This window comes from Aphelocoma coerulescens, assembly GCF_041296385.1.
Source record: "Aphelocoma coerulescens isolate FSJ_1873_10779 chromosome Z unlocalized genomic scaffold, UR_Acoe_1.0 ChrZ, whole genome shotgun sequence".
In the NCBI taxonomy this organism is placed as follows: domain Eukaryota; kingdom Metazoa; phylum Chordata; class Aves; order Passeriformes; family Corvidae; genus Aphelocoma; species Aphelocoma coerulescens.
In genome coordinates this window covers 63913127-63925121 of record NW_027184085.1, presented here as the reverse complement: position 1 = coordinate 63925121, position 11995 = coordinate 63913127, and the positions used below count along the sequence as shown (strand labels likewise).

The following is an 11995-nucleotide window of genomic DNA, read 5'->3' as shown; positions in this document are numbered from 1 at the left end:
GCGACAGGAGATCAAACTGCCTCAGCTCCCCGCCCGCCTCCGCCGCGCTCCCCGGCTCCGCCGCCCTGAATGGCTGACGGCGCCCCTGCCCTGGACCTGGCCCCCGGACACCTCCATACTCTGATCGCCGGCGGACGGCTCCTCTCTCGACCTCCCGCCTCCCGAGAGCCCACACCGGCACCGGCGGCGGCGACGACAGCGGCGGCGACAGCAGCCTCCGCGGGAGCGGGCGGCGGCCGAGCCCCGGCAGCGGAGAGCGGCGAGCGGCGACCTCCTCCTCCTCTTCCTTCCCCTCCTCCTCCTCCACCTCCTCCTCCTTTTCCTCCTCCTCCTCCTCGGCGGCGCCGCGGCTTCCTCTATGCCTGCACATTCCTCCGCGCTCGTAGCGCCCGGACCGCGTGTGCCTGTGCCCGTGCGTGTGTGCGTGTGCGCGAGTGGGGAGCCGTGTGCCGGGCGTTTGCGCGCGTGTCTGCCTGCGTGTGTGCGTGTCCGGCGTGTTACTCTCCTGAATGCCTCTCCCGACAGCCTTGTTTGCCGTTTCTGATTTTGCAACTTGAAGTGCGCGGCGGGGGGGGGGGGGGGGGGGGGGGGAGGGCGAGGGAGAGGCAGTGAGCGCCGGGGGAGAGCGGGAGCAGAGGGGGGAAGGCGGGTCAGGCGGGTGGTATTTTAAAAGAGGGGGGGGAGCGCTGGAAAGGAAGGAAAGGAAAGGAAAAGAAAGGAAGGAAAGGAAAGGAAAGGAAAGGAAAGGAAAGGAAAGGAAAAGGAAAGGAAAGGAAAGGAAAGGAAAGGAAAAGGAAAGGAAAGGAAAGGAAAAGGAAAGGAAAGGAAAAGGAAAGGAAAGGAAAGGAAAGGAAAGGAAAGGAAAGGAAAGGAAAGGAAAGGAAAGGAGGAGGAAAGAGAGAGGGAGAAAATCCTCCGTCGCCCCCCTCCCCCTCTCTAAAAAAAAAAAAAATTAGCAAGAGCGGGAGCGAGAGGAGGGGGGCTCGCGGCGGCGAAAAATAAATAAAATAAAGAAAACGGCAGGAGCGGCTCCAGCCGGCAGCAGCGGCGGCGGCAGCAGGGCAGCGGCGGCGGCGGCAGCCGAGGCGGAGGCAGGCGGCAGCAAGGGTCCCTTAGCTCTCCGCTCGCCCCCGGCGCCCGGGCGGCCGCCACCCCCCCGCCTCCCCGCCTCACTCCCCGGCAGCCCGCAGCGAGACGCGCCGCTCCCCAGCACTTTTTTGGGCCCGAGATATGGCAATGGTAGTTAGCAGCTGGCGAGATCCGCAGGAAGACGTGGCCGGGGGCACTCCGAGCGGCCCCAACCCCTCCGCGACGCAGCCGGCCCGGGAGCAGCAGCCCCAGCAGCAGGGGAGCTCGGCCGCCCCACACACCCCGCAGACCCCCAGCCAGCCGGGACCCCCCCTCCACGCCGGGCACGGCCGGAGACAAGGGAGCGGGTCAGCAGGGCTCGGGGCAGAGCCAGCAGCACATCGAATGTGTGGTGTGCGGGGACAAGTCCAGCGGCAAGCACTACGGCCAGTTCACCTGCGAGGGCTGCAAAAGTTTCTTCAAGAGGAGCGTCCGCAGGAACTTAACTTACACATGCCGCGCCAACAGGAACTGTCCCATCGACCAGCACCACCGCAACCAGTGCCAGTACTGCCGCCTCAAGAAGTGCCTCAAGTGGGCATGAGGCGGGAAGGTGAATATTTCTTCCCTACTATGCTATCTCTCCCCCTCTCCCCGTGGCTGTGCAGGCGTGCGTGTGCGAGGGCTCTCCGTCTGTCTGTGTCTGCCTGTCCGTACGCGCACACACGCGCACCTACATGCATATACATATATATATACACACGCGCAAACGCGCGGCGTGCAAACACACACACATATAAATATAAATATATAAAAATAAATACACACACACGTATATATATGTATATATACATTTTATATATATATGTATATATACATTATATATATATATATATATGTATATATTTACGTAGCAATCCAGGACTCTCTATATATTTCCATGCACACGTCAATCTCTTCCTCTGCCTGCACTCCATCTGGCAGCTTTGCACCAGGTTCTGTTGTTATTGTCGATGGTGGTTGGTGGTGTTTTCTTTTGCTTTTCGGTTTGTGCCTCCTGCCCTCCCTCCTGCCCTCTCCCACCCCCCTTCTCCGGCACTGCCACACTCTCCCCTTTCCTGATCATTTTGCAGAGATGTTTATTATTATTATTATTAATAATAATAATAATAATAATAATAATTGATTATTATTGTTATTATTACTACTACTACTATTATTATTACTACAATTGCTTGCTAAATATTTATCATTTAGCTGCTATCCCCACTTTCCCCTGCGCGCGCGTGTATGCGTGTGTGCGTGTGCGTGTTTTAGATGTGGTTTTGTCTATTGTTGGCATGAGACCGGAGGGTGGGGGGAGATACATCTTTCTCCCGTACGAGATGTGATTCCATTCAGCTTCCTTCCCCCTCACCCCCTCCCCACCCCCTTTCCACCCCATCATTTCTTTTTAAACCTGCAATACTTCTCGGTAGATTCATCTCTCAGGCTCATTTTTCCCGAAAGAAAGATGAAAGACATCTAATTAGAGAAAGAGGAAAGGGTGTGAAAAAGATGGAAGGGAAAAAAAGAAAAAAAAAAAAAAGAAAAAGGGAGGAAATGTGCTACTGTATCCCTGCTTCCCTGTGCTTCCCGGTGCCCCGGAGGGTGCTTCTGTGCGAGATTTGGCCTTGTTTTCATTCCATGGGTTCAATGGAAAGTTTGTGACTGAACCATGTTTCTGTACTTCTGACATTTTTTTTTTCTTTTTTCCTTCTTTCCTTCTTTTTTTTTTTTTTGTTAGCGTGCTGCTCATTTTATTTCTTTATCAAACTCCACCCTCTCCTTAAAGTCTTCATACAAATCTCGATTTATAACCTCTTTACCGCTTCTTCTCATTTTAGCAGCATCCGCAGCCTGCATCTGGCAGCGGGATCCCCACCATTTCCAACTGCTCTGCTATTTTTTTTCTCCTCCTTTCCAAAAGTTGCTGTGGTTTTCCTTGCGCTCATACTCATTCTCGAGTAGGGAGATTCCCTGCCCTCCTTTCTCCTAGAAACGTGTCTTCTCGGTTTAAAATTTACCCTGTGACCATCGTTAAAGATGTTCTAAAGACGTCACATCAGCGAAATAGTTGATTTTGCGGGATCAGGGGTTTTAAAACTTTATTTTATATGCCACAAGAAAAGGAATTAAGCTGCTCCAGATCTGAAAGAGCTCACAAATATGACGGCTTCATTGGTAGCTGCAGGGGCTGTTGGTAGGCACCTGGGAGAGTGGAAGCAAACAAAAAAAAATTTAAATGGAAGGAAGATAAAAAAATACACAAAAAGTGAGAAATGTGCTCGCAGTTAAATGAAAAATATCTGCCAGGTTACAAGTAGATTGAAGAGGGAGAGGTAGGCTGGAGGGCAGCAGGACAGAGGTCTGGCCCGGGCGGCGAGGAGGGCTCGCTGGGGAAGAAAAGAGAAAGTTGAGAAAAATGTGGGACGCCAGAAACATGAGTGATTGCGTGTGCGGGTCTGTGCCAGCAAGCGTGTGCGGTTGTGCGGGTGTGTGTCTGTGTGTGCAGGGTACAAGCCTGAGTAGCCGTATCTTCCCCTGAAGTTACATTTGTTTACATGGCAAGCGGCTGCAAACGTTGGCACTGATGGAGTAAAAACACACGCACACACTAAAAAAAAAAAAAAAAAAAAAAAAAAAAAAAGCCAAAAAAAAAAAAAACCAGCAACTTTGGTCAGCTTTCAGGACTCGAGGCATGCTTACGCTCTGTGTGGAGATGGTTAATGAATCCAGTGTTTTTGCAGTTGCAAGCTTGTGCATTCACTGTGCAACGCTGACTGCAGGCTTTTGCAGTGGCAACAGCTCACCAAAGATATTAATTACACCGTCCCCTTTTTTTCCACGAATGTTTGGCTATTGTAAGTTCGGACAATTTTGGGTTTTTTCCCTCTTCCCGTTGATAATATTTAACCTTTCTCTTCCTTTTAGCAGGGAAAACTTTGCTGGGCGGGGGAGGGGGGGACTCTATGGAAAGCTGGTTCTGTGTAATAAAGTTAGCAGTGGGGAGCTGGAGGGCTGCGACCTGTTCCAGCTTGAAGGGTAACGACAAGGTATTTTTGAAGATATGGACGCATTTGGTTTTATGAATTATTTTATTTAATATTTTATTTTAAAAAGCGACATGTCAGTTTACTTGTAAATCTCAGTGCTATCAGGGCAATGAGCTGGGATTCACAACAGAGCTTGGCTATATTTTTTACAGTTGGCTGTGATTTTTAACTCCACTTTCTCACCACCCGGAGGATTTCTTTGATTTTATTTTTTTTTTACGTGTGGGGCTTTCTTTTGTTACGAGAGGGGAGGGGGGAAGAGAGGGTTGTGTGCGGATTTGTCTTGTTTGCCTTGGCTTTTTTTTTTTTCCCTTTCTTTTTAATCTGTTTATTTTGTGAAGCCTGTCTGCATTGTGGTCGGGGGTGGGGGGGTGGAACGCGCTTGGCTGCCGCTGGGCTGAGGCTGCCTGAGCAGGGGTCGGGGCCGATGCAGGGGCCGGGCGGGGGGCGCAACGCAGGTCGGCGGCAGCTGCCCGGCTCCGCATGCCTCTGTCTGTCCGTGCCTGTGCGTGTGCCGGGGGCGAGGCGGCGGCGGGGAGGGGAAGAAGCCCGGCATTGTCTCCGGCTGTCTGGCAGCGGCGCCGGGGCGATGCCTGCGAGACTCCTGGATGCACATTTCCTCTCCTTCTCTCCTTCTTTTTGTCAGCGGTTCAGCGAGGAAGAATGCCGCCCACCCAACCCAACCCCGGCCAGTACGCCCTGACCAACGGCGACCCCCTGAACGGGCACTGCTATCTCTCGGGATACATCTCCCTCCTGCTGCGGGCCGAGCCCTACCCCACCTCCCGCTACGGCAGCCAGTGCATGCAGCCCAACAACATCATGGGCATCGAGAACATCTGTGAGCTGGCCGCCCGTCTGCTCTTCAGCGCCGTCGAGTGGGCCCGCAATATTCCCTTCTTCCCCGACCTGCAGATCACCGACCAGGTGGCCTTGCTGCGGCTCACCTGGAGCGAGCTCTTCGTCCTCAATGCTGCCCAGTGCTCCATGCCCCTCCATGTGGCCCCACTCCTGGCCGCCGCCGGCCTCCACGCCTCCCCCATGTCGGCCGACCGCGTTGTAGCCTTCATGGACCACATCCGCATCTTCCAGGAACAGGTGGAGAAGCTGAAGGCACTGCACGTCGATTCGGCTGAGTACAGCTGCCTGAAAGCCATCGTCCTCTTCACCTCAGGTGAGGGGACGGGTTGGGGATGTGAGACGTCTGGAAAAAAAAATCAAAAACCCCCCAAACCACCAGTGGAAAAATTAGGAAAAAAATTTCAATAGAATTATTTTTAAAGGAAAGGGACTGGAGGCTGAGAAAGCATAGTGCCTGATGAGGGTACACTCTGGTCCAGGGATCAACCTCTCCCACATCGCCACTGATACTGGCTCTTTAACACACAGGCCCTTCAAAAAAATAGTACTAAAACCCAAAATCAAATTAAGTGTAGGCGGTGGAAACATGCATGTTAACAATTTTTCCCTGTGATAGATGGTTTGAATTAACTAGCAGGAAAGTTGCATTAGCATTGCCTCTGAAGTGCTCTGGTCATAGCCTATAAGAATATAATATGTATACTATTATTGTAACCTGCAAGGGAGAATTTATAAACATCAAGGGGAACTATGTGAAGGAAATATATGAAATGGAAACAGGGCAAGATAAGAGTCTGGGCAGTGTAATTTTTAAATTATTATTCTAATTATCATCATGATGTGGCTAACTGCCACCTTTCCTGCTTGTTTTTCTTTTTTCTTTTTCATTTTTATATCCCCTCTACCCATCCCGTAACTCCTCTCTTGTATGAGTTTCTCCCCTCTTTTCCTGATTAGCAATAACTAAACGGTTCCAATAAATGTGACTTAAAACCAGGCCAAGGCAAAATTAAAAGCATTCCTGAACAAAGATGGCAAATCATTCAAAGGCCTTGTTTAACATTGAGGAGTTTATAATCCATCAATATTTGTTGCCTTTCAAGCACGAAAGATAGTATTTACATTGTATTAAAATGACTCCTAAATTTGCACTATATTGTAATGTAGCAAATGTAGTATTAATATCGATTTGAACATCAGATAATTTATTTAGACAGGAGTATCTAATTTGTATGCAGGGTGGTCGGAGACATGTACTGTGACTGCCCCCTTTTACTTCCAGTGCAAATGCAGTCTCGCAGCGTTGGAGGGAATATTTCTTTGTAAAGGATAATGTGCAAATCTTAAAACAAATGGAAGATTTACTGAATAGCCAACTCGACATTTTAATGTATTTTATCATAATAAGTCTTCTTGATGGAAACATGTTTTTCAAGAGTGACAAAGAGACCTGCCTGCATTTATCAGGGTGATTTAACTCCACAGCCTGCCTGCAGACTCCCAGACTTTCCCATTCATTTCAGGGAGCTCATCAATACACAGGGACAGTAGAGGAGAACCTTTTTTCCCCCAGACCCAACTTGGAGAGATCCTTCCCAAGCAGAGCTTGGAAAATGTCTGGCCTGTGCCTCAGCCCTTCCACACTCCAAAGGCCCTGTGAAGGAGGTTGCCCCTGATGGGAATATGGTTGAGGGAATATTTTTTTTTTTTCTTCTTTCTCTTCTCTCCCTGTTCCCCTCAATCTTCACCTTTACTTCCAAAACAATTGACCTTGGCTAGAAAAAGGGTAAGTGGCTTTAGAGGAGCCCTTCATTTACATATAATAAAAACAAATGTAATAACATTTGTGAGGGGAGAAGCCCCTTCCCACAGTGGAGAGGAGAGTGAAGGAGGGGAAAAATAATATTATTTCAGAGTAGAATCACACGGGACATCTCAGAAAATGGAAATACTGCTGTCAGGAGTAATCTACTATCCCTTACCCCCATCCGCACATTTCCACTTTTCACTAAACTTGTTTTTATTGCATATTCAGAAGGGAATTCATGGGAAGCCTTCTCAAAGTCATCCAACTTTTAAACAAACTTTAAATGATAGAAAAGACGTTTTTAGGCATATTGTCCAAAGTCCTTCACTGAGGACTAAGTATTTAAAACTGGCATGGATTTTTCCTGTTGTGGTTTTTACATTCGGGCTCCAGAGAGCATGTATTCAATCTGTAAAATTCTGGACACCATCCAAAAGCTGGTTAGTAACCCAAAACCAGCTCCTTTCTTGCCTCTTTTCCCCTTCTCTCCCGTACCCTCCTCCTCGCTTCATCTCCTTTGCCCCCTGCCAAACTTTAGCATTATTAATTCCTACATCTACCTTTTCATCATCACAAATAATTGTTTCCGGGAAGAGACAGAGACAGATAACATAAATCAAATAAATCTATTTTCAGCGCAATAAGAACTTTTGATTTCTAGTTAGATGCCAGCTGATTACATCTATATTTTGTGAACACTAAACTCTTCTGAACGTGTAACATGAAATACATTGCCGCCACTACAAAGGGGAAGGCTGGAGTGTGTTGAACAGTAATGGTTATTTATTTACATAATTTCTTTTCCATACACTGCAAGAAGAAATATAGAGCTTTCCCTTATTGACACAGTGCCATATAAAAAAGCAAGGCACACACAGGATTTTCACATTAGCCCACTTCCTGAGATGGAATAATAATTCACCTTCAGTAAACATGGATTACATTATTTCTCCCATGCATTACACCTCTTCAGGCTGCATAATCTAATCTAGCTGTGGATCCCTTAATTATTATTCTTTTTAATCTCATTCTGAAAGGAGAATTAAGCCTTCCCACTCCCACCAAAGGCTGAGGAAGAAAACCTAGGTAGAGGCATATGCCAGACCATTTGAAATAATTGAAGCCCAATACATACTATCGGCACAAGAAAATTCTGCGGTTTTGGAGGTCTAAGGCAAAACCCATGGCCAATTTTTCAAACACACACACACCAGGCTGACGCCCTTTTAGAGAGCAAGTTCCCTGTCCGCATTGTCCAGTGACCTGCACTTATAGGTGCACTTATCGTAAATGTCTGATAAATATTTTACTAACCTTAAGGGTATGACATATGGGGCATAAAGAAAAAAGCCCTGCCATGGTGTCAGTAAGACCCTTTCATATTGCATTGTTTGGAAGTTGAATAGGATCCTAATGCATAATGGGCAGATAATGCATGTAAAATAGCAAGATATATGTAAATATGGAATGTGATTTGTGGCAATCAACATATGAACAGGTCTGTGGTTTTGATATGTATTGCAAACAAGAACAGGCCCCAGCTTTTGATAGATATATATGTTGCAACCTGGTGCTTTAGATGTTGCAAAATATCATTGCATTAAAGGTACAGTATGGATTAGCAGAACAACCTGGCTCAGATAATTGTGTGTCTGAGGAATGCCAAGTCCACAGCTCAGGTCAAAGGTTCTCCTTCTCAGAAGTTCCTAAATTATGGCTTGTTTTATTTGTATTTTTGCTCGAGGCCATAATACTGTAGATAGAGGTGTTCAGAAATCTTTGTAAAGTCAGCTCTTAATAAGGGAAGACTTAAGCTTCAGAAATGCTGGTGCAACAGATTTTATTTTATTTTATTTTCAGCTTTGAATGATTTGTTAATTTGTTGTGTCTTTCTAGCATCACAGCTCTACATTCACATTTTTGCAATGTCTTTTTGGGGCCCATTAAGTAATTCATATATTGATCTATGTATTTGCAAAGTCTGGCTTTGATCTGTTAACTGCACTGCTACCTGACTGCCTTGCTCTGGTCTTGATGGCTGGGATTTTTCTGTTTTGTTGGTTAGTTTTTGGTTGGGTTTTTTGGTTGTTGTTTTGGTTTAGTGTTTTTAATATCTGTTATTAATCTTTGAAACAATGCGGATGGTTTCAACCATCTGGGTATACCCACCACTTTTCCATGACTGTAGTTTCCTGAGTGAGTCCCTCCACAAGCAGCTGGTGCACAATTATCCTCTGGTTTGGGTTTTGTGTTCTCAGAGATAGGATATGTGCTTATACGTGTCTCTGTGTGTGCAAACGCACAGATGCATCTCTACCTCTCTGCTTGTATCTATATACACAGAATAACGTGTATCGATACAAATACATGGATGTGAAGGGTTTCTGCTCTCAGACTAGTACATCTTTTCCCAGGTCAGGTAGTTCTGCAAGGTGCAAGGCGTATGTGACAGTTTGGGTGCAGGAAGGACCTATAGGGAAAGAGTCTTTCTGGCTTCATTTAGTCAAGGCTTAGCCGCTGCAGGTCTCCCCAGCTTTGTGTCTGAAAGCTACAGACGCCTGCTGAGCGCGAGCTAGGACTAACCTAGCCGTTCTCCACCGGATTTATCATACAGCCCACAAAGACGTGGCAAATTTGCTATCGCTGGCAGCGAGGCAGGAGCAGAGGAGACTCCCTTGCCCCACGGCATCCCCCAGCCGGCTCCCTGCCAGCCGCTGCAGGTCCCAGTCTCTGCCTCTGTGTGATGTGCAGCCATGTCAACAAACTCCTTGTGTCTCACTCTGCTTGTGCGCGGCTCTGCTTATCATCATATTATTGTCGTTATTAATTATTGTTATTATTTTCCCCAATACCTTATTTTTCCTCCTCTCGGCGTTATTTAAGGGGGCTGGTCCAGGTTTCCAGCATCTCGGTGATGGGCTCCCTGGAGCAGAAACCACGCTCGACAGCGCGGAGTGTCGGTGGGGGGGATGTGGAAAGGAAGTGTGGGGGGTGGTGTGTTTGTGTATGTGATTGGGACGAGCGGGGTGTTGGCACCCCGTCTCATCCTGGGTCAAAATACCCACGGTGGTGACGACGCGCAGCGAGGTCGCGTTATTTATTTGGCAGTGGTGCGCGGGCTGGGGTGGGATGGGGTGGGATGGGATGGGGGGTGCGCCTTTGGGCTGCCCCCCATCCTCGTGGCGCTTCCCCGTGTGCTTCCCAGCCACTAACCATCTCCCCCCCGCTTCCTCCTCCTCCTCCTCCTCCTCCTCCACCTCCTCCCTCCACTCTCCCCCCGCCTGCCGCCGTTCTGCGGCTGCCTCCGCGGGCGCGGTGCGGTGGGCAGACGCCTGCGGCCTGTCGGATGCTGCGCACATCGAGAGCCTCCAGGAGAAGTCGCAGTGCGCGCTAGAGGAGTACGTGCGGAGCCAGTACCCCAACCAGCCCAGCCGCTTCGGGAAGCTGCTGCTGCGGCTGCCCTCCCTGCGCACCGTCTCCTCTTCCGTCATCGAGCAGCTCTTCTTCGTCCGCTTGGTAGGTAAAACCCCCATCGAAACCCTCATCAGGGATATGCTACTGTCGGGGAGCAGCTTCAACTGGCCTTACATGTCCATCCAGTGCTCCTAGAGCCCATCCCGCACCCCCGGCAGAGAGGCGGCGAAGCGGCGGAGAAGGGAATGCTCGCACAGAGGGGCAGTCGGGGTGCGGGGGGGGCCCGGGAGGTGGACACTGAACAAAAGAAAGGGCGAGTGGGAGCAGAGATGTGGCCATGGAGGGGAGAAGGACGGACCTGTCGTCCGTGGAGGTTGTGGTGTTTCGCCTTTTTTTTTTTTTTGGCCTATTTTGTTTTGTTTTTTTTTTTTTCTTTTGGAGAGGAGGAAAAAAGAAATAAATAATATTAATAAAAGAGACAAAAAAAAAAAAAAAAAGAGTATTGAGGGGATATTAATCACACCTGAAGGGGATACTGGATCTTCCAGGATTTATTGTGGACTGTTGTTGATATATGCTGTACAGTAAACCAACAAAACAAAAAAGCATTGAAACTGAACTGAACCTTGTGTAGAACGAAAAAAAAAACAACCCAAAACCAAGCAAACAACAACAAAATTTCCATGCGCAAACACTTACCATGAACATTGTTACTCATTTTGTAATATATTAGTCTTTATTTTCATTTTTGGTAAAAGTTAAAACATCATATGCGCATAAAGGAAAAAAGGAGAATTAGGGGAAAATAACATTTTCCAAATAATTATAAAAGAATTGTCCTGTGTCTATGTATCTATATCTGTTTTGTATTTTTTTCTGGTTCCAAACCAGGTTTCCTGTGATTCTATACTAATAATTTTTGATATAACCCTTTGCTTCTTATAATGAGTGCGATATATGTTGTCAAAGCTGTTCTTCAAGAATTAAAATTGAAGTGAGAATTTAAAAAAAAATAAAAGAATTTAGCAAAAAACCCCCAACTTATCACCCCACAACCCATGAGTCTTATTGCTTGAAATATGCCAACAATTCACAAAAGAAAAAAAAAATTAAAACCATAAACAATAACAACAAACATCTCCTACATTTTTAACTCCTTTACTGGTGCTAAAAAGGAGAACTTAAAAGATACTTGTGAGGGGAAAATACAAGTTATGTAAACTATGGGATGCTCCAGAACGGACTTGACTGTGTAAGCTTAGGGCTGAGCTGTCAAGGCCTAAAAAGAGGGAGCAGGAGTCACAGTGTGATGCCTTAGGTGACCTCACCTCGCTGGGGCTGCACCACAGACTTTCCACCAAGGCTGATGGGCCTATCAGGCTGGCCTACCCCTTTTTGAAACACCTTTTCCCATCACCTGTTTTTTCTGCTGAGTTCGCACCTTGATTTTTGCTCTCAGATACCGTGGGCATGGACTGAAGTCACCATATGCCACCATCTCTACCCGTGTAGCAGGAGGCATTCTCTAGCCATGGGTTCTGTTTGTCCCCAGGCATGGAGGCTTTTGGCTTCTGGGGCCTTGGGGTGGGGTTGAGGGTTTTTTGGTTTTATCTTCTCTTACATACCAAGGGCTTGCAGACCCCAGTATGTGCTCCAGTGTGCATGCCTTGTGCTTACTGTCAGCCAGAACAGACCTCTTGCTTTTTTTCCCAACTCCAGTTGCTGTGTGTGGAGGGTATTCCCACTCCAT

The 11995-nt window shown here is 47.7% G+C and overlaps 1 protein-coding gene across 1 annotated transcript; it reads left to right on the top strand.

The window, feature by feature from the left end:
• The first annotated feature begins 869 nt into the window (after nucleotides 1–869).
• On the top strand, nucleotides 870–11300 carry NR2F1 (nuclear receptor subfamily 2 group F member 1). Its single transcript, XM_069002186.1, is given in 5 exon segments — nucleotides 870–1395; nucleotides 1397–1661; nucleotides 1664–1681; nucleotides 4810–5337; nucleotides 10160–11300. Coding segments are annotated over 5 exon segments (1257 nt in total). The 5' UTR covers nucleotides 870–1230; the 3' UTR covers nucleotides 10441–11300.
• The last annotated feature ends 695 nt before the right edge of the window (nucleotides 11301–11995 follow it).